The 22913-nt window shown below is 37.2% G+C and overlaps 2 protein-coding genes across 3 annotated transcripts; one reads left to right on the forward strand and one right to left on the reverse strand.

Annotated features, from left to right (window-relative positions):
- Nucleotides 1–522: 522 nt before the first annotated feature.
- Nucleotides 523–17898, reverse strand: LOC110449928 (neurochondrin-like). 2 transcript variants are annotated; one of them, XM_021497104.1, is made up of 19 exons: nt 17795–17898; nt 16045–16134; nt 15485–15584; nt 15167–15252; nt 14742–14806; nt 13969–14123; nt 12659–12792; nt 11770–11835; nt 11418–11493; nt 10123–10292; nt 9185–9373; nt 8615–8733; nt 7410–8091; nt 6750–6873; nt 4840–4926; nt 3875–4036; nt 1649–1747; nt 1165–1282; nt 523–806 (listed from the first exon to the last, which is right to left on the reverse strand). In XM_021497104.1, the coding sequence occupies exons 2-19, from the start codon at nt 16126–16128 to the stop codon at nt 767–769; spliced, it is 2556 nt and encodes an 851-aa protein (XP_021352779.1). In that variant the 5' UTR covers nt 16129–16134; nt 17795–17898; the 3' UTR covers nt 523–766. The 2 variants fall into 2 exon arrangements, with proteins under 2 accessions (XP_021352779.1, XP_021352778.1); XM_021497103.1 differs by having other exon boundaries at nt 16045–16137.
- A 259-nt stretch (nt 17899–18157) lies between these two features.
- Nucleotides 18158–22239, forward strand: LOC110449947 (exosome complex component RRP41-like). Its single transcript, XM_021497130.1, has 3 exons — nt 18158–18337; nt 20572–20778; nt 21732–22239. Exons 1-3 carry the CDS (start codon nt 18167–18169, stop codon nt 22095–22097), a joined length of 744 nt encoding a protein of 247 aa, XP_021352805.1. The 5' UTR covers nt 18158–18166; the 3' UTR covers nt 22098–22239.
- The last annotated feature ends 674 nt before the right edge of the window (nt 22240–22913 follow it).

Consider the following 22913-nt stretch of genomic DNA (forward strand, 5'->3'; position numbering starts at 1 on the left):
GCCGCCATTTTGAAAACCTATTTCAAACTTAAAGTCAAGTTCTGCTGGACCGATTGAACTGAAAGTTGGTAGGAATGATCGCCTCATGGTCCTGACAAAGTGTTGTTATTTTTCGGGTCGATCAGAAATCCAATATGGCCGCCACGGCCGCCATTTTGAAAACCTATTTCAAACTTAAAGTCAAGTTCTGCTGGACCGATTGAACTGAAAGTTGGTAGGAATGATCGACTCATGGTCCTGACAAAGTGTTGTTATTTTTCGGGTCGATCAGAAATCCAATATGGCCACCACGGCTGCCATTTTGAAAAACTATTTCAAACTTAAAGTAAAGTTCTACTTGGCCGATTGAACTGAAACTTTGTAGGAATGATCGAATCATGGTCCTGACAAAGTTAAGTTAACATTATATTATTTTTTACTCAAATTGGTACATATTTCAACAACAAAAATAAATACTGTAGACTCAGGTGACCGTTTAGGCCGATGGGCCTCTTGTTTTGTCTTGTCGACTATTTGTGATAATGTTCAAATGTATGATCAGTAATCTTTTTTGCATGCTCAACCAAAGGTCAAAGGCACAATAAGAGGTATTTGTTCAGCTTAAGACTCCTAAATGCACAGAATAAAATTTCGGGTAAAACATACATTAACAAATAAGAGAACACTTTGAGTAAAACTTAATATGCACTTTAATGATGCAGTCAATAAAATGAAATAAAGTGATGATGTATGGTGCCTTCTTGTCAATGTGAAGCGTTCACCAGGTTCAAGTCAGCAAGCTTTGTAGCTCTGTGTGCTTGTAAGTTCTGCAAATATAAAATAATAAAATCTGAAATAATTTTCACATTAGTGACATGTATCTTAGTTTTAAAATGTTTTGATAAAGTTATTTTAGAAATTTTGAGTATAAAATATAATCTATCTATCCAGAAATTTGAAAGCGTATAATAGTTTTAAGTTAACATTCTTGACAATTCACCCCATCAGAATACAGTGTAGATTATACAGTAAACATGGATACCGAGTGTATATTTTCTCATCTGCTGGTTTGGAAAAGGTTATGGGGTCACACAAATAAAATCAGTATTTGTTTTGTAAGGGTAAATTACCTTAGTGCATATTTCTTTTTATCTACAGTTGATTTAATATAAGAAATTAGCTTACTGTGAAATGTCGGGGTACCCTGTTGTCCTGGCAACTTCCCGTACTTTGGGGCTGGTTTTCACTGCGGCTGTGATCAGTTTTAATATGCTGTCTTGAACACTGTCTGGCACACCCTTACCTAAATTAATACAAACACGAGACTCGGTGTGTTATAATCTCCAGGCCAAGATCTTAGATATAATAAAACTTGTAATTTTTGGCAGCATCAATACTGCACAGAACCTGCCATTATTGAGTTGTTCTGGCTCCATAAGACTACAGGCAATACATGTAGTACGATTTGCTTTTGCCTAAGTGATTTACAATTTGAAAAGTAATGCAAGTAATAGTTAAATGTAACTGGAGTCCTTTGACAAAAATGAACCTCGGTCCATATTGGAACAGAGTTAAATTATGAGTTACCTTGTATGAAAATATGGGACTGTAAATCACATCAATATTTGATAGATAGCTTGAACATGTGTTGAGATATAATCCTACATACCGGAGACCTTGGTCAGTAGTTTCCTCCAGTGAGGTAGGACCCCAGTAGACAGCAGTGTGTGTGACAGGACTGGAGACAGTGGGATACACTCACAAATGGCTGGAAAATACAAGTGGGACGTCAGTCATATACATTGTGGGCGCAGACCGGCCAGTATTTGTGTGTGGGGTTTAACGCCCTTGCAACAGCTAAGGTCATAAAGAAGACAATGACGAAAAGAAACAGTAGGGAAGTTAGAAAAGAAAACGAGATCCCAAGTGTAGCAAAGTGTGCAGCAGAAGAGAACCCCTGCTCCCGCAGAGGTCCCACTTTAGTCGCCTCTTGTGACACGCAGTGGGATACAGAAGGTTTATTCCGTCTCCAAACCTGCACAAGGATACAGGCAAGTACAGGTACTACTTCATAAATGTCATAGCTCCAGTCGTACAGACTGGTAAATAGCCAGGTTCCACTTCCAAATGTCACATACATATACATCCAATAATGTGCAACAACCAATTGGGATTAATTAACTATGCAAAGATATGCAAATAACCTGAAAGCACAGAAGCCAATTATAAACAAACAGAAGTTGGTAGCCTCAGCTAGTGCATAAATATATACTCTTCAATTTAGCAAATGACTCGCACTTGGCAATATGAATTTTTACACCAAATTTGTTTAAAATTCAACCATATTTAGGACAGCTTCTGCACAAAAAACAAGAGGCCCATAGGGCCTGTATCGCTCACCTGGATTATCTACGCAATCATGACAGAATATTCTCCAAATGAGATCCATGGGAATATGACAGACCCCAAGGCCAATCCTTGTAGCATATATATCTGTATTCGATTTTTCATGCCCAGCAATTTTATGTTTGGTTATGGGGTGGGGATCTCAACTGTTTCCAATCTGTGACTCAGAAACTAGGTCCCTATGGTGGTGGCCAGACCCCAGGATCAATTCTAATATCATGACTGCATTTGTCTCTTTTTGCCCAGCATTTGTATATATAGTTTTGGGGTGGGGATCTCAACCGTTTCAAAGTTATGACCCAGGGGTTAAGTCTGCAAGGGTGGGGCAAACCCTGGGGTCAATTCTAATATCATGACTGCATTTGTCTCTTTATGCCCAACAATTGTATATATAGTTTTGGGGTGGGGATCTTAACCATTTCGAAGTTATGACCCAGGGGTTAAGTCTCCAAGGGTGGGGCAGTCCCCAAGGCCATCCTGGAAGCATATGTGCATTCATTTCTTTATACTCAGCGATTGTCTATATGGTTATAGGTCGGGGATCTCAAGCTGTGAATAAGAAACTAGGTCCCTAGGGGTTCGGTCAGTCCCCAGGGTCTATTCTAATATCATGACTGCATTCGTCTCTTTATGCCCAGCATTTGTATATATAGTTTTGGGCTGGGGATCTCAACCGTTTTTAAGTTATGGCCGGAGGACTATGTTTCCAAGGGTGGGGCCAGACCCTAGGGCCATCCCGGAAGCAAATGTGCATTCTTCTCTTTATACTCAGCAATTGTATATTTGGTTATATATAGGGTATCCCAACCATTTCCAGGCAATAAACTTTTTTTGGCCCCACCCCTTAGCCTGGGGGGTCAGCCCCACCATTTGTACAATTTTGAATCCCTGCCTTTTATGAATGCTTCCAACCAAATAGGATTGATATCCAGTGCATAGTTCTACAGAAGAAGTCGTTTGTAGAAATATAGCCAAATAACCCTTTTTGGCCCAGCCCCTCAGCCCTCTGGGGGGTCAGCCCCACCATTTGAACAATTTTGAATCCCTGCATCCCACGAATGCTTTTGATTAAATATGATCGATATCCAGTGCATAGTTCTACAGAAGAAGTCGTTTGTAGAAATATAGCTAGCCAAATTACCCCTTTTTGGCCCCGCCCCTCAGCCCCCTGGGGGGTCAGCGCCACCATTTGTACAATTTTGAATCCCCACCACCTAGGGATGCTTCCAGTCAAATTTAGTTAAATTCCAATCAGTGGTTAAGAAGAAGAAGTCGTTTAAAGAAATTGTTGACGGACGGAAGACAGACGCCACGGTATGGCATAAGCTCACCTTGGTCCTTTGGACCAGGTGAGCTAACAATAATATTCTTAAAATTCTTTATAAGAATTGATTCATGTCCGACAGAAATCACATAAATTTCACAGGCACAATATTTCAGTTGGATTTTTGGATTTATCAGAAACTGTACATATTATACGGACACTTACCCTGGAGGGTAAGGTGCCATAGTTCGGAGACATCCTCCCACACTGGTGTGTACACGTCACTGATCTGGAGCACCTCCTTCTGTTTATGGGACTTGATGGTAAATGGACCTTTCACAAACGACATCACCACGACAAAGAACCTTGATTTCTGGTCGGAAAGTACTGTTACAGAAAGAAATGATTACCTGCTTTTAGTATACATGTATTGATAAGGTTTTTGCTCATGCTTTGGTTTTGTTATTTTATCTGTATATGGTTTAGTATTTTGCCATCATTAACCTTTTATGTACAACGTATTTAAATTTATAAGTTTCCATTTTTTTTTTTATTATATCCCTGCCAGTAAAGCTGCAGGACTGTAATGTTTGTTTGATGTCAGTTCATCCAAACAATATAGATACAGGTTGGAGTCTATGTCAATACTGTGCTTGGATGAACATTTTTAAGCTTCAAGCCAACATGAAATTATTGTTGTGTACATGTTTATGCATTGATTTCGTTAGGCAATACTAACTGTGGAGGAAGTATATTATAAAAGCATTGTTAGGCTATATTATACACAGTGTAACAGACGTATGGACTGTGATAATCATATAAGAGTTATCTGCACTTAGAAATCGTCTGTGGCGGGACATCACAATAAAGATTATGATCACATTTAGAATCACATGCCTGCAGTTTTAGTAATTAAGGGGTTGGAATACTGTGTAATTTTGTCCTTGCGAAGCCCGCTAAAGGTGAAACTGGTCGACCAGTACTGAATAAATTTGAAGAAACCTACCCTGATCATAATTTAATTAGAAGTTTACCAGATGTATTTTGAAATGGAACACTTTCAGTTTATATCAACTGTGTTCGATACATTTAGGGTTGAAATTAATTATAACATGTATGATTGAACATGTATTTGTGCATTAAGTGTTGGGTATTTTAACTGGCCTGACACAATTAAGACAGAAGGTTACCTTTGGAGGTTTTGTACTGGCGCAGTAACAGGAACATCCCTAATGTGACAAGGTTACACCACAAAATCAGATACTCTTCTCGGTTCACTACAACAAAATAGGATTACACATACTTAGTGATTCAAGTTTTGTTTGATCATACAGACAAGTGAGATTTTTTCTCTATGATTTTCATAAAAAGAAGTCTTGCCAATCTGCATGCAGATAAGCAAAACAAGAGGCCCATGGGCCTTAACGGTCACCTGAGTCCTACAGTATTTATTTTTGTTGTTGAAATATGTACCAATTTGAGTAAAAAATAGTTAAGTATAATGTTAACTTAACTTTGTCAGGACCATGAGCTGATCTTTCCTAGACCGATTTTAAGTGAGATCGGCCTATTAGAACTTGTTTTTAAGTTTGAAATAGGTATTTACAAAATAGCGGCCATGGCAGCCAAATTGTATTTCTGATTGACCCGAAAAATAACAACACTTTGTCAGGACCATGATTCGATCATTCCTACAAAGTTTCAGTTCAATCGGCCAAGTAGAACTTTACTTTAAGTTTGAAATAGTTTTTCAAAATGGCGGCCGTGGTGGCCATATTGGATTTCTGATCGACCCGAAAAATAACAACACTTTGTCAGGACCATGAGTCGATCATTCCTACAAACTTTCAGTTCAATCGGCCCAGCAGAACTTGACTTTAAGTTTGAAATAGGTTTTCAAAATGGCGGCCGTGGCGGCCATATTGGATTTCTGATCGACCCGAAAAATAACAACACTTTGTCAGGACCATGAGGCGATCATTCCTACCAACTTTCAGTTCAATCGGCCCAGCAGAACTTGACTTTAAGTTTGAAATGTAAAATGTTAACGGACGATGGACGACGGACGACGACGGACGAAAACGGATAGCAATAGGTCACTTGAGCTAAAGCTCAGGTGACCTAAAAAGACAGAGCACCAATGTTTTCTAGCGAGTGCTAATCTTCTGGTCTATCAAAGAAAATATATGCATGTTCCTTTATACATGTGAGTTTCACTATCTAGATTTGTAAGAAAAGAATGTAACAAATATAATGCATTTCTGTAACAATTCCCTTGATCTCGAGTGTTAAAGCCTTTCATCGTACACTGGGGACACAGAGAGTTTATGCCTCTTCTCCGATGGCCTGACTACAGAGAGTTTATGCCTCCTCTCCGATGGCCTGACTACAGAGAGTTTATGTCTCCTCTCCGATGGCCTGATAAGGAGATTTTGTACACTGTACATACAGAGAGGTAATGCCTCTTCCATGATGGCCTGATTCAGACAGGCACAGGTGCTGGACACACTTATAGTAATATAATGTGTATATAATATATTTACTATTATAAAGTATATCCACATCATATAACTATTAGTGTGTCCAGCACCTGTGTATTTACAGAGTATTGATAAAGGCTTCACTATGGCCTCCCATAGGGGACTGTGTAATGTACTTACAGAGAAGTGGCACTGCCTCCACGACTACCTGACACAGGACGTGCATGTTACTTACAGAGAAGTGGCACTGCCTCCACGACAACCTGACGCAGGACGAGCATGTTTCTTACAGAGAAGTGGCACTGCCTCCACGACAACCTAACACAGGACGCGCATGTTACTTACAGAGAAGTGGCACTGCCTCCACGACAACCTGACGCAGGACGTGCATGTTTCTTACAGAGAAGTGGCACTGCCTCCACGAAAACCTGACACAGGACGTGCATGTTACTTACAGAGAAGTGGCACTGCCTCCACGACAACCTGACACAGGACGTGCATGATACTTACAGAGAAGTGGCAATGCCTCCATGACAACCTGACACAGGACGTGCATGTTACTTATAGAGAAGTGGCACTGCCTCCACGACAACCTGACACAGGACGTGCATGATACTTACAGAGAAGTGGCACTGCCTCCATGACAACCTGACACAGGATGTGCATGTCATCGTCTGTAGAAATCAGATCTTTCTCTAACACCACTAGGTTCATTAAGGCTCCACACACCACCAACAAGCTCCCCTGAAATGTGTCACTGAAGGTGAGTATCAACATATACATGTTTGTCAACACTATTTTCGATAATGGAAAGTAGATTTAAGATATAAAAATAAAATATTTCTCTTTATAGAGTAGAACGTTTTTTTCTTGAAGCAGACCAGCAAAAATAGTACAGCACACTTTTGGTCAACCAATTTTTTTTGTTATTTAACTATTGTTTCTATCCTTTCATTGTACAACTAGTGCTATTCTATCAACTTTACACAAGGAGGCCCCAAGACTTTTATTTGCCTTTTTACTGTTGTCCCTACTATGACCAGACTCAGGACCTACCTTTGTTTGTTTACTATCCAACCCTTAAAAGGAGATGAAAGACTCTGTCTGTTTGCTTATCAGCCCTTAAAAAACTACTTGCTATCAACAGCTTCAAAAACTGTTTCAGAATTTAGCCTACACTTACTTTGGGTATCCTCTCTCCATAAAACTATTATTAGAGCCTAGCCTTATCTATCCTATCCTTTTTCTTAAAACTATTCGGTAACAGAGCTTAGAATTACCTTTGCCTGTTTGCTATCTTCTTCCTCCAAGACTGTGCTGAGACAGAGCTTGAAGTAGTCGACCAGCAGAGTCTGTGAATGGTTGATAAGCAGTATCTGGCGTGACTCGTCCTCTGCCATGAAGTGACAGAAGGCTGGTAACAGGAAGCGTAGCAGATCAACGTCATCACAGCTATGGTTATCTCCTGTGTCATGTAAACCATCATCACTTCCACAGTCTCCACAGGCTTCTAAACTAAAGGACACTGATTTAGATTTGTGGGAAGAAATGTCTGTCACATTGTTGTTTCTCTCCCTTTGGTTTTGATTGTTTAGAATATCACTTTCCAGGACTGAATTAGAATCTGCAGTATTTCCCTGACCTGACTGGTTTCTTTCCTCACATTGTTTAGAAATGTCTGAAACTTTGTTGTCGTCGCATTTAATGTCACATTGCTCCATTGAAGATAAAAGATTCTCTTCAGCAGGATTAATATTTTGTGTGACCTCTGACCCTGGACTGTCCTGAGAGGTCACTGGACCAGCATTGTCTTTACCTACTGACGATTTCTGTGACTGGTTGGTAAGCGTCGTGTCCTGTTGACTATTGTGTTGTTGAGACATTCCTGTCGGTGTGTTACAACATCCTTTGATTCCATCACCACCGACTTTAGCCATCTTTCTGGATTGCACCTGCTGTTTACTACAGGAATAAAAATATCACAGTTTACTTCATAATTAAATCAACAAATCAATCATATTAAATGCAAATCTTTTCACAAAAATCGTGTCAATGTATAACAAGAACTATTACTTATAGGCTAACTAATACACTCGCACCTTCTAAGAACTAACTTTTGGTCGTAATTCACTCAGACTAATACCATTCACAAGGAAAAATAAACGGCATGATTAACAACTACCTTGCAAACTGATAAAGTGTACAAAGTTTTTATGAAAACTATGTAATATATCAATAGGAGAAGTAGTCCGGACACCTTTTTTGCTGTTTTTCTTTTAGAAAAGGGACAAAACTCTTTGTCGTAATGGAAAATAACTACTAGGTATTGATAAAGTGTATAAAGTTTCATTGAAATCTATGGAGTACTCTGATGCAGGAGACTCCATTAACAAGGTTCTTATAAAGATATGTCTACAAATAGAATGACAGACATCTTTACTGTAGAAAGTATAATCAATACATTCACATAGTAGAAAGACTTTACCAGACTTTTAGGAGATAAGGCACCAAGGCGTATGTGTGTTCCTTAAGAGCAGAAGTCTCCTCGGACATCCACACCCCAAGGACTCGGATAGTGGCAATCACGACGGGCTCTGGATATTTCTACAAGCACAATCTACGCTATATAACTGTGAAAATCTTTGCATCTGTTTTACTTTCAATCATCAAGGAGAATGCAAATTCAACATCAGGTTTAAACTTCTTCTGTAATGGCTTTGTTTTGTTTTGAATCCATCAGAAATTAAAATCTCAAAATGGTGAACGAATTAACATGAGGCAACTCTTTGAAAATGAAACAGTGAAAATTTATCAAAGCAATAGGTTTAACTGAGTAATACAAAAACTTTGAAATGTTTGTATAATTTCAACATGAGGAAAATTTAGTATATAACAACGCATAGAACATTCCCCAGTGAAGACTTGGAAACTGCTTTTTACCACATTTACATTAATGAAATGTACTCCCTAAGTACTGTTCAGACACATAAATTTCTACCCGAGTTGTCATTGGCTGAGTATAGATCAGATCTGGTGAGAGACAAAGTCTACATACATTTGAGGTTTCCTTCTCAGAGGCCTCCCGGAGAAAACCCAAGATTGCATTAACAGAGCCCACCATGGCATGGTGGAGTTGCGTGACCTGTTTCTCATCCAGCTTCATTGACGGAGAATTGGTCATGTAGTAAATGATGTTTTCCATCAGCAGATAACAGCTACACAGAACATCTGCCTTCTCCACGACCTAGAGAGAAATCCACATCAAATACCTTTTACATACTTTTCTTTTTTAGAAATACCAAGAGTAAAACCTTACATCTCCATTCAACATATTCAGAGTAATATTAAGTCATCTTAACCCTTACACCACCGTAGACCATAATAGACTCAACCAAATCAATACATGGTAGAGTTTACTAAAGTTACATAGGGGTGAAAGCGTTAAATAAAATGAAAATCAGGGAAAGATCTCCAGGAACTCAGTGCAAATCACAGATTCTGACATTATTTTCCGTCATTGAACAACATCTCCATTGTTGACATGCTTGCAGTCCTTAATCATCTATTCAACACCCTGAATAATGAAACAGGTTACGTTTTGTAGTAAAATGTATCAATGAGTCCACGTTAGGTAGAAACAGAAATATTACATGTTGAAGCAAAGCCTTAACTGGTTGCCCAAGTGTGTAAACCTTCAGTGTCGTTACACAAATTCATATGTAACAGTGGTCATTATTTTTTCAATGCCTCCGTTAGGAGTCAAACACAGGACCTATGGTTTACTAGTCTTACGCTCTACTGAATGAGCTAAAGAGAAATTCTCCCTAGCCGAGTCGGTAGGAAGCGGCTTATATTTCACCATGGTCACATATGTTAACTGAAATATTTAGTCTCAAATTCTTTCTTTATAGCACTTCAGATGTAAACACCATTTTACATATGCAAACTTTAGAAGAACATTAAAAGTATGGAATTAAGTTCAGTTTCATATACCTGCTCAAAAGGGAAGTTTTCTAATATCATCCTGATTTCTATACAGCTCAGGTGAGTGATGACCAGAAGAAGCTGCTGGTCGGAGGTCAGTGGTGGAAGGACAGTGGTCACTCCTAGGCGGTCAATCATGGCAGCAACCAAGCACAAAGTAGGATTTCGCTGGTCCTCACCTGCAAAAGCATCACCATGAAATTGATATTGTTGCTACTACATACAGAGTAGAAATAATGAATAGTTAAATGATACTATTCATATATAGCTATCACATTTATATAGCTATTTTAATCATTTGCAAACACACTATCCTCTGACAGTAATGAAATCTTCATTAACAGATATTTTTCTGTTTTCATTATTTTATACATTTTGTCTTTTGTAAAATACTCGTGTGAACAATTCATCCTAAATGTTGCTAAACAAATCACACACAACTCTATATGTAGCTTAACATGTTGAGGATACAGACAAAACAGTATGACCCTTTGCCCATGGTTAATATTGGTTATACAGATCATATGTTGTTTAAAGCTTTTCACACATTTGATCCATGTGAACTTAAAAAGCAGGTCATGGTAGTTCACTTATACAAACTTGAAAACCCTTCATCCCAGGAGGCTTCTTGCCAAATATCATGACTCTAGGCCTCTTGGTTTTTGAAAAGACCTTTAAATGTTTTAACAAATTTGACCCCTCTGATCTGGATAGTGGTTCAAGTTATTTATTTGGACACAAGTGATAGCAATTAAATGCCAGTATGCTACTGGCCAAATATCATCACACTAGGCTTCTTGGTTATAAAGAAGAAGTTGTTGTAATGTTTTAAGAAATTTGATCCCTGTGACCTTGAAAGTAGGTCAAGGTCATTTACTTGAACAAATTTGATAGCGCTTTTCCCCAGCATGGTAGTGGGAAAATACCATGACCCTAACAGTAATCAATCTACAATTTATTTCCATGGGTCCTTTTCAACTGTATAGCTAAAAACAATGGGTCCCACAATATTAAATTTTAGTATTTCCAGAAATTCTACTAGTCCCATGAAACTAGGGACAAAATTCTATGAGTAGATATAGGACTTCGGACTCATATGTAGAGGTATCCCTGCCCTAAGCCTCTCCATTATTCAGATGTTATTCAAAGTGCCTTTGGGCAGAAAAGCTAACAAATTATGAGTGGTGAGGTAAATCTTATCAGAAACTTCATTGAAACAGAGGTACATATAGCAGTGGTGAGGTAAATCTTATCAGAAAATTCATTGAAACAGAGGTACATATAGTAGAGAAACACTGACCTACCTAATCTACTGGTAAGGATTTCTCTCACTGTTTTCACCAAGACTGGCAGCCAAGTACTTTTCTTACATTCTTCAACCTAAAGGAAATATCAATAAAACAATGAGTATAAGATTGTCAGATTTCGATACCAACACTTAACTGATGTCCTATGGTGAAGGTCTAAAGACCTTGTTCATGGATATTGTTTTGAATATTAATTTAGATATACAATATAATCTAGAAAGCTTTTGATAATGCAAGTTAACCCTTTCACCACTGTAGACCATAATGGACTCATCCAGATCAATGCATGGTAGAGTCTACTAAAGTTACATAGGGGTGAAAGGGTTCAGAGGCCAGTTGTAACACTTACCATGTCATCAGGAATACTTTGAAGCATTTGTTGTAGGAAGCCGCACATTTCAAATTTGTTGTCATCCTGTGAAAAAGGACAGATTTGTGCATAACTATTTTTCCTTTTAAACATTTGAAAGTAAAAAGAATAGTGACAACTCCTGAAGATTTGTTTCCATCAAGTACATTTTTTTGCCTGTGTGGTTGCCAACATATTTGCCCTCAGGGCATAATATTTCTATGATTGTTTCATGATAAAGTTTGAGTAACATTGGGACATTTTCAAATTATTTTTAAGAGGGTTCTGTAAATACCATACAGTATCCTCCTGAAATGAAAAAAATGGACTTGGCAAACTTGTAGACTTATTGGGTCTTGGGGATCTTACCCTACTTCTTTTGAAAACAAGAGTACAGCGGGGCAGAATAATATACGCCCGTCGAATGCCATATAGTGTTGTTTACTTTCTTACATTGAAATAAGATCTGCATCATTCTTAGAGTGGTAAGCTGAAAATCTCAGTACAAAAAATCAAATACTGAAATGAACAAAGGACAATACTTTTTACAAAAATCGTCCAATCAAACTTCTTTTAAGTGAGACACAACTTCATATCATGATTACAATGCATACCAAGTTTCAAAGAGATCCGTTGAAAAATATAGGAGGAGATTGCTGGACAAAAAAAATTACTGAAATAAACAAAGGGCAATAACTTTTGGAAAAATTGTCGAATCAAAATTCTTTTAAGGGAGACACAACTTAATATCATGATTATAATGTATACCAAGTTCCAAATTTGACGGGCATATAATAAATATTGGTCATAGAGAGGAAAGGATGTGCATAACTGATTCAATAAATGTCTCCTCTACAAGGAAAAATGGCTGCCATCTGTATACCATTACCTGAAATTTGTTGAATGATTTTACAAGGTGGACCATCATGCTGTGAAGAAGCTTAGTCTGTCTGTGTGTCAGCCACACCTTAGGTCCAACCACAGACAGCATACATCTCAGCACACCCTCTGCTCTCTCCGCCCCTATAACAACAGACAACATAATCAGGGATGGATTCTATTTCTTGCCTATTACCTAAAACCGTAAAAAAAAACTACTCTTCTAATAAAGTTGTAAATTGTCTGCACATTTCTCATTTGCATATGAAGCCCGGATGGCAATTGTGAATGACGTCAGTGACCCTGACTGACCCCAAAACGTCAAAAAATGACGTCACAAACAATACCATGACCTCGAAAGGTCACTATAATTCCCCTGCCAGTCTGTGCCTGTAAGTGATCCAGACCCATGATAGTATTCCAGCACCACCAGAAATGCGGATATCTCGGTCTAGTATGCAAGAAAGCTGGTATGATGAATTTTGTTTTGAAATTTTACATTATCTATGGTACGATAATGTAAAATTTCAATATAAATTGAAATTGATCAGACCTTGAGGTATTGGTTTCGGCAGCTACAGATCAGACAGAAATGAAGTTATCTGTAGTTAACTTGAGTTATGATTTATCTAACTGTCTAACATGAAACAGTTGTCGTGTTGTTCACACTTTTTCCTGGATTTTTAATTTCACCAGTTTGAACGGTATAATCAACAATGAAATAGAAGATGCATCACTTATCTAGGACGTTGCGTCTCCACACCCACCCACCTTCTGTGATAAAACAGTTCTGTAAACTATCATTTTTAATATTTACAAACCATTTTTTATTTATTTTTTTGTAATCTGTTGATAAATCATAACTTTAAAATCAGTTTAATTGTTCACAGATTTATATCTTTGTTCCAATTTACCCATAATAAACTGTAAGATACACAGCAAAACGTTCAGTTTACAGTAGTCTCCTGTTTTACTCTCTCTTGACTTTGGGAGAGGAATTGACTTGCAGTATATGAGGCCACTGATGTGGGGGTCAATTTAGAGTTGAGTATTTTCCTGCACGTTGCAGTTTGGGGACAGAAATAGCATCCAAGTTATGGCATGTCAATGCCCTTTTAGTAGCCTGACCAATTTTGAACAACATTGTCATATGTGAACCCCAAATAAACACATTAACCAAAATGCGTAAATATAATTTGATCTACATCTTCATTATCCTTTAATGTTTTCCTAAAAATATAAATCAAACAGCTGACCAAAGCTAAACACTTTTTATAGGTTCCATTTTAATTTGAATTAAGCAACTTTTGATCCTCCTACCATACAGGTTGTCAAGGATGATTCTGCACAGCGTGATGGGTGTCAAGTTGGCCAGCAGCTGATCACATCCTTCCGCTGTGCTGGCCAGGTTCTGTAGTATGTCATAACAGTCAGCAACCATAGTTGTCACCACCTCATCCTCCCCGTCAGTACCTCTGATTAACATGTTATAATCTGTATTTACAATTTATCTGAGGAATGCGATTGTTTTCAGGATTCATGTTTGAATTCCTCAAATGTTCAAATATAACATTGTTTCAATCAGCTGCAGAAATTCAAAAAAAATAAAAATTTGGTATACACTTTTTTGCACTTTCAGTTTCACTCTTCATACTCTCTTTGTTATGGAAAAAAATTGTGCTGAAATCGTGCTGCAATATCAGATTCATAGTGAGACAATAATTATGTTGTCCTAAATTAGAAAAGACAGCTATTTGAGAAAATGCTGCCACATTAACAAGTCCACTTTTATCATCTAAAAAGTATTTAAAAGGTATCTTATACTGTATAATGGGAAATGTTTGCAGCAGTTTAACTTTTGTCTTTTTTGCCCTCCCAAATGAAGGCAAATTTATTATGAATACTAGTAGGTATGCAATAGACAATATATATAGTAACTACACGTGAAGGCAACTATTTAACTGGGCGAAAGTTTGACTGTATACAGTATTACCTGAACAATGACAATGTTAGGTACCCGGGGTTCTTCAACAAATTAAACAGGTTGGTACATACCTTAGGTTTGTAAACAAATCAAATGGTATGGTACGTACCCTGGGTTCGTTAACACTATCCCATTCAAGATTTCAATGTTTCTCTTCAGTCCTACTTGTGCAATCTGAAATCAATGACCAGGTAAAAGTTACATGCTACCTGCACAAAAAATATATTGCAAACATGTAAATCAAATGAGTTAGGTTACTAACAAAACTTATCAAAAATGTTATTCTCTGCCATCAAATTTAGAATTATCTTCAGCATTTATAAAAATAGGAAAACACTTTTATGAAATTTGTTAGGATAATCATTAAATACTTGCTAATTTAATGAACAAATATCTGCACCTATCAAAATTAGGTAGGTCGCTTCAAAATAATAGGGAAAAAAACAAAACAACATCTATGTGGTATATAATCACCACTGCACACTTCTCAACATCTTAAACAGTATGGTCCTACTATATAAAGACGTGTCTTACCTGATGAGGTTCGGTACACAGACCAGACAGGATACTCAGAGCGATTGATTGATATATGCTAGCAGCACATCCCTCTGGAGCAGACTCTGTCAAACATAACCAACAAATATTGTAATAAGAGCACAAGTTTAAGTTTACTTCTCAAACATGAAATTGTCTCTTTTATATACTGTAATAAGATAGGCTAAAAGTTTTTATGTACTTTGTAGCTGATTTTTTTTTCTCCATATTTATACCATTTAATGATTTCAATCTGTTCATCCATTTATGTGCTCACATCACATTCTACACACAAAAAAAGATTTTAAACAAACTCACTAGATTTGAGAAGCCTGGTAAGGAACTTCAAGCCAACTGTTGATAACAAGTCATTCCTTTCTTCACTTGATAGAGGTTTTGCTTTAGTTAGTTTTGCTATCTGAAATATAAACTTATTCAATTTATTAATAATGACCCATTAACACATATTACATAGGGCCACAATGAATGAGAAATGGGAATGAAAATGGTATGCATGCCAAGATAACAAGTGAAGTAAAACAGATATCCTAAAGGGACGTTGGCTCCCACCATCATAATTCATTAACTCTATGTAAGTTCATCTATTAGGACTATGGGGAACCTTCCTATGAAATTTGAGAAAGACTCATCATGTACTGTGATATTGTGATAACAAAGAATTGGTTGAGGACAGATGCTGGAAGACAGGCCACAGTTAAAGGTCAGTTTGATAATGGTGAGCTAAAAAATGTTGAGGAATACGGGAAGACAACAAAAGATCTGAAATATTGCAGAGGGCATTAAAAACAACCTCTGGATCTGCAAAGGTCCCTAAAATTCATCTGTTTTCAAAAAGAACAATAATGCATTGTACATACCAGTAATAAAGCAGCAAATTTTTCATTGTCAGATTTGGCGTCTCTTAACACTTTCAAACACATCTCACTGCTTGGTTCCTCCATAGTATTCTGCTGTAAAAGTGACATTTGATTTATTAAAGGCTTTGGTACATTAGCTTTCTTGTTGTGGCTCAACTTCTAAACAGACAGTAAATCATATAAGCTGTTTGAAGATGCCAACTCCAACACAACCAACCCAACCACCTACCTGTGGGGAGGAGTTATTCAATTTATTCTTTGAATTCATCATTTCTAAAAATTATGAACATAATATTTGTTAAGGCTTGTAAAAATGGATTTTATATGTCAGTTTTTGTGATTAGAACATGAAATTTAGGTCATTCTCTCAACCTATTGGATTCACATTCAAATTAAATTCCATGTTCTTATTGCCAGTGTAGCCACTTAAAATATGATGTAAATAAGGTCATATTTGCCACCAAGATAAAGGTTTAATACACACGTTATACCCCTTGTTAATTTTATCAATTATGGCCATTATGCACTTGTTTCAACCAAAAAAACATTATCTTTGAATCACTTTTCGCTATGATTAATAATATATTAGACAGAGCCAAATTGTGTTAAATGCCAGTTAAAATATCTTATCACCTTCACACCAATTCATAACAACTGGTCTTAAAACAAGAATTATATTTCTTCATTTGAAATTGATCCAAATGCCAATCTTATTTTATAATATGATTATATTGGAGGCATGGTAGTCTAATGGTAGGATGCTGGGTTCGTGACCGAAGGGTTGTGTGTTCGAGTCACATCACGGCACCTTGTTGTATCTTTGAACAAGATTCTTTACTCTGCTTGTTCTAGTCTACTCAGCTGTAAATGAGTACGTGGTTGGGCAGTGCTAGAATTGTTGAATGTTAGCTGTGAGCACCGAAATAGCAGCACCGGCTGTATATATGCTCCCCAGGTAGTTGAGAAAGATATTGGCTGGTTGCAAAGGCCCTATAACCATGGATAATAACTTGTTAACTGCTTCTAACAAATTGTGCTACTTGATCTACGGTACCAAAACACTCCCTCCTTCAAAAAAGTCTTAACCCCAAAGACACAGGCGACCCTTTATCATCTTATGTTGGTACGTTGTTATAGGCGCCAAATGTAATATGGAAATTTTAAAGACCAGACAAGTATTTGAACCTGGAATCTCCGAACTCTATATGGACACTAACCTGCGTTGTAAATGTGAAAGGAAATGTCAATGTAAGGCTAGTCAGGGGTTCCAACCTGGGACCCTTCTAGCTCTATAGGTGGATACTCTACCAATTGAGTTTCTTCATCAAAACTTGCATATATATTGAAGCAAGTTTTTTTTTTCGAAAATAAAAATGAATGGAAAGAATGAGACACAGTATGAATATACAACTACCACTGATTATTGGACAACAAAATGTGTCTCATCCTACCAGAACTGTTTGTTAGTGTTTCTGATTTACTGTCAAGTCTTTTATTACACAACAACACTAGACTACTGTATCACAATACTACTGGATTACAGTGCATGGACATAGCTATATATTTCTCCCACAACCACTATAGGTTACCTCACACCCAATTCATTGGATAAACCTGCTAGGAGTTGGTAAACATTTTTGGTTACCCACTAGTATATATTTGACCATAATTGTAGAATCTATCCAGTTACTGGCAATATGTTCGGTCAGTAGAAGTAACTGGGGAGTAACACATTAAACGACATGCTTACAGCTGTATCAGTCGATGAATTCTAGTATTAAAACCCTGGCACCGTTCCTTTCTGTCTTCTTTTCCCACTGTCTGTAGCCAACATGTGCGTCGTCTGTCCGCGTTTTGAAAACGAACACTGAAGAGTTCCGAGGAAGGGATCAGTGGTTATTTAGGTATATACATAGGAGATTATTAATTTACCATATACGCCTAAAAGGCAATATACGTTATTTTATTCAAAAGGATGCATATAAAATTCAAAATAAAAACATTAAATTATATTTTATGTCGAAATTTACATTTTGCATAACATTTTTCATAACGAATATCCAATACCGGGTTCTGGATTAGAAACAATTGATTACTTCCGGTTTCATTTTAAAAGGAAAGCATGGCCGGTCTAGAATTACTCTCCGATCAAGGATTCCGCATTGACGGGCGAAGACCCCACGAACTAAGGAAGATCCAGTGTCGTCTTGGAGTGTTTAACCAAGCTGACGGTTCTGCATACATAGAACAAGGCAATACCAAAGTTTTAGCTGCTGTGTATGGCCCTCATGAGGCAAGTTTTATATTAGGTATTAACGTTAGCAGTCCAGAGTATCGATATAAAATAAAAAGTATTATTATATTTATAGAGAGTGACATGGTAAGTATAACACGCTCAATTTCCACTCAAGAGACACACAAATACACTTTTAACAACATGACTTTGATATAAAGGGGACAAGGATCAGTGTATAACACATGTAGAAGTTGTTCAATGATTAGGTTGCCTAACAAGCGTCAGCTGTAGCGAATTTCCCATTAGCTCAATGTTACAAATATCTGAAATACACATTTGTTATACTGATATGGGTCAGCACACAAACATACACATGTGACCAATATCAGTATAGCTTATATGTATTTCAGACAAGTAACGGCACTATCTTTATCTCTATTCCTCGTCCTGCTACAAGCTTTTGCCGTTAATTCTCCCCGTTCAATGTAGGAGAACCCCTGGGTTCGTGTTTGAAAAAAAGGGGGGAATAGTGTAAAAGATGTGCATTGATTAGATTGCTGTACAAACGTCAGCTGTAGGGAATTTTCTTTAGCTCAGAGGTAGAGTATCGGGTTGGAGAGCCAAGTGTCGCAGGTTTGTGCCCCAGCAACAGCAATTAGTTATCTTTATCAATATTCCTCGTCCTACTTCAAACTACAATCGTCGGCGACCATGTAGCTCAATTGGTAGAGCGTCCGTCTAGAGTTCGGAGGGTCACAGGTTCGAACCCCGGTCTGGCCGTTACATTTTCTCTTTCTCCTGTTACTAAAATTGGGGGGCTTGGCAACTTTTGTTTCAAGCATTGGAGGGGGATACCAAACTTGGGTTGTAAAAGTTGTGTTTTCGGGGGCGAAGACTTAAAAAAAGGAGGAATGTAGCGCAACTGGACTGGGTTGATCGTCGGCGACCAGGTAGCTCAATTGGTAGAGTGTCCTTCTAGAGTTCGGAGGGTCCCAGGTTTGTACCCCGGTCTGGCCGTTACATTTTCTCTTTCTCCTGTTACACAGAAAACGAGTCATGTTTTTTTACAGTGCAGTACAGTATAGACTTAGCTACAAAGATACACATAATATATAAATATGCCAGTTTTTCAGAGCTGTCTTCAGCTAGTGGTTTTTATTATATTTCAATAATATAAAATCAGAAATACTGTTTTCTTTATTTACTCAAAAAACACCTTTGAAATGGAAAGTTGTGGGCGTGGCATGGCATAGTGGATAGCACTCTTACCTGTCTCCAATGTCTGATCAAATGTGAAATGTATTGAATCATCTGCCAGACCAAGTGGATTTTCTCTGTGAATTCCCACATTAATACCCTCTGTGCACTTCCACTATGGCCAACAATAGTGATTAATATAAGTTTAACAAAAATTGTTTCCTAATTGTTTTAAAGTAAATAAAGCTTTTGATACCTTATACATTTTAAATACTTTTATTAAAGTTTTGGTGAAATTCATGAATATAACCTTCAGTATTCGTTGCTGGTATCAAACCATGCTGGGGTGAGGGGCTATCAAGTTAGTTCAATTGAATGACCTTGACTCCATTCCATTGTCACAGGGGCCAAATGTGTTGAAACCTTTTAACAACTTCTTCTGAAAGCAGAATAACCAAAATGACTAGGGTGATGACATTTGGCCTGTAGTGTGCTGGGCTGTCAACTTTGTTGAAATGGATGACTTTGATCTACTTTCTTCATCTTGTGGGTCATATGTATTAAAAAGATCAATTGAGACATTTTTTGAAGATTCAAAAAGATTGAAATAGTAACAATAAGTCTGTAGCTATCAGTTTTTGTTTTTCAAATATATTACCTTATACAACGCGGGTTCTATGAGCAAAACAAAAAAATCTAATTAAAAGTCATACCTAGAAATTAAAATACAGAGTAATTATAGACAGCCTGTAATGTAAGCTAGCTTAAATGATGAAATTTATAATAAATATTTCTACAAGAATGTTGACATTTGCCATGTAGGTTCCCGAGGAGTCAAACATGGATGTATTGAAACAATAGTAGAATTTCTATTTATTCTAATGTTTTAATGGTTAGCTCATGTTTATTATAGTTGAATATCATATTACTATGTCAATATGTCTCTCCAATTTGGCTGTCGATAAGTTCTGCTGTTTTGTAATATAAGTGGTCTGTAGACGGTTTAGCCATCTTATTGATCAGCTAGCTCGTCCAACAATTTATGTTTTTGCAATTTTTTTATTTAAAGATTTATGATAACATTTGCTTTACAGATCCGGGGAAGCCGAAGTAAAGTTCTACATGACAAGGTCCTGGTAAACTGCCAGTACAGTATGGCCACATTTAGTACTGGAGAACGCAAACGGAGGCCTCGTGGGGACAGGAAGTCACAGGAAATGACCATGCATCTTCAACAAACATTTGATGCTGCAATCCAAACAAGTCTTTATCCCAGGTCACAGATTGATATTTTTGTAGAGGTAAAACAACTCATAACCATGCAGTAACAGTTCGTGTTCTTTATCTTTCCTTTTTTGTTTGGACAGAGATAATGGGTTGACAGCATATGAGAACTCTTACTTAACATTGTTACTGGGACAGTATACATCACCAGCCTGCTTGCTAAAATAATGAAACCTTATGATGTTGATAACCTTAAGTAATGATGTTATGGAATGTAGTCTTTGGGGACAATGACTTCCATGAATTCCAGGAGGAAAACTCCATCTTATTAAACATTATACCCGATTGTTGAAACAAACAGAATTCCTTACCCTTATATGTTGCTAATTGTATGAAATAGAAAGGTGGTTGAGATCCCCGACTTATAACCATATTAAACTGCTAGGCCTCCAGATACAAACATGCTGCCACATTAGTACCAGATGTCACTGTTGGAAATTTAGCTCCTAGATCATAATTAACATGGAAACATTGAGATCCCTATTGAACCATATGCAAATGTTTGGCTAAGAGACAAAATACCCTATCCTACCATGATTGGCAAAGAGTCCTGCTGGGGACTTAGTCCTTGGGTCATAACTGATTGATTAGCATAACACCAGGATAAAGTCAAGGGTCTGGGTTCACTTGGGGCCTTGGGATCATTGTAGTAGAAGAGTTAGCTCCCCTGGTGGCTGAGTTTAACATAACGGGCTCTTTGTACCTTTTGTCATATTTTGTAAAACAGTTTCTTACCGTTTAACATTTTTGAAAGGTTGTACTCCTACGTCAATGTGAACAAATATTCCAGAAGTAACTAACGAATATATCAAAATAAATTAGTAATGCAGTCGTCTTTAAGAGGTGCATATTTGCAGTATATCATTGTTCATGATTTTATATGACTATTGTTGTTAACCACAATTGTATTACCGGTAACCCATTTTGTGTAAATATGTAATCCCACTAAAAACAAATGCAAATATTTCAGGTGTTACAGTCTGACGGAGGAAATTACTGTGCCAGTGTGAATGCCTCAACACTGGCCCTTATAGACGCTGGAATAGCCCTGAGAGACTATGTGTGTGCATGTTCCTCAAGCTTCGTTAACGACACGCCTCTAACAGACATCAACTACCTGGAGGAATCCTCTGGCAGTCCAGAAATCATAGCAGCCACCCTGCCCAAATCAGAACAGATTGTGTTTTTAGAAATGAATGGAAGACTTCATGAAGACAATTTGAGTCGAGTGACAGATATGGCCGTTAAAGGGTGTAAGGATATTCATGACATTCTAGACCAAGTGGTCCGTGACCACGTCAGTGAAGTGTCCACTGTTCATGGATGGGAGAACTGAAAATGGTGCAATAGGATGTAATGTTATGATCTGTTGTTATTGTGACGTTTTACGTCACACCTTTAAAATCTTGATACATATAGGATCTTACCTGAGTTTCCATTTCATGAGATTTATGAAACAAGTCTAAGAATTTTTCAATTTAAAAATTCGTGACAAGTTTCATAAATTTCATATGAAATGAAAACGAGTTAAGATCCTTTTTATCACATAACCAAGATTTGTGGCATTTATTTGTGTTAAACAACAATTTTCATGCAACCTTGAAATGTATAAAAGCCACCATTTTGACTCCAGTGTGTAAGCCTGTGACGTCATGTACTTATCCTAGGCGTGACGTCATAATTGAAACTTACAACCAATCACAGGGCTGATAGGTCATATAACATGGGTTAATACGCCAAAAAATATGACATTGGTATATTCACTGGATAACATAGTACGTTATGTGATAAATACTGTCTAATACTATGTACTTTCTACCTTCAATTTTCTTTATTGAAAACAAGGGGTAAAGAATTTTATGAGACAGATGTGATCTTCATAAGTTAATTTAATTTTTAATCTAAAATTTTGTTGCGATGGGACCACATAAAAAATGTAAACTTAAAACTTAAATTTAGAATCGGCACCTAGTTAAAGAATTTCATTTATGAGATATGATTATCTATTGAAACTCTTTACTGGGACAATTCTAGAATGAATTGTACACAAGGAGTGGGAGTAATGTACTGTCAGTTTCTGTGTTATTACTGGTCCTGTACACAAGGAATGGGAGTAATGTACTGTCAGTTTCAGTGTTATTACTGGTCCTGT

Source organism: Mizuhopecten yessoensis, unplaced genomic scaffold (assembly GCF_002113885.1).
Source record: "Mizuhopecten yessoensis strain PY_sf001 unplaced genomic scaffold, ASM211388v2 scaffold4839, whole genome shotgun sequence".
Lineage (NCBI taxonomy): Eukaryota > Metazoa > Mollusca > Bivalvia > Pectinida > Pectinidae > Mizuhopecten > Mizuhopecten yessoensis.

What these genes read in the sequence shown, in the direction of transcription:
- LOC110449928 (XM_021497104.1), bottom strand. Translation starts at nt 16,128, where the DNA reads ATGGAGGAACCAAGCAGTGAGATGTGTTTGAAAGTGTTAAGAGACGCC. An exon ending in AATTTGCTGCTTTATTACTG is followed by an intron (nt 15,585 to 16,044) that starts GTATGTACAATG and finishes TTTATATTTCAG; the next exon opens with ATAGCAAAACTAACTAAAGC. An exon ending in ATAGTGTTAACGAACCCAGG is followed by an intron (nt 14,124 to 14,741) that starts GTACGTACCATA and finishes CATGTTAATCAG; the next exon opens with AGGTACTGACGGGGAGGATG.
- LOC110449947 (XM_021497130.1), top strand. Translation starts at nt 18,167, where the DNA reads ATGGCCGGTCTAGAATTACTCTCCGATCAAGGATTCCGCATTGACGGG. An exon ending in CTGTGTATGGCCCTCATGAG is followed by an intron (nt 18,338 to 20,571) that starts GCAAGTTTTATA and finishes TTTGCTTTACAG; the next exon opens with ATCCGGGGAAGCCGAAGTAA. An exon ending in AGATTGATATTTTTGTAGAG is followed by an intron (nt 20,779 to 21,731) that starts GTAAAACAACTC and finishes CAAATATTTCAG; the next exon opens with GTGTTACAGTCTGACGGAGG.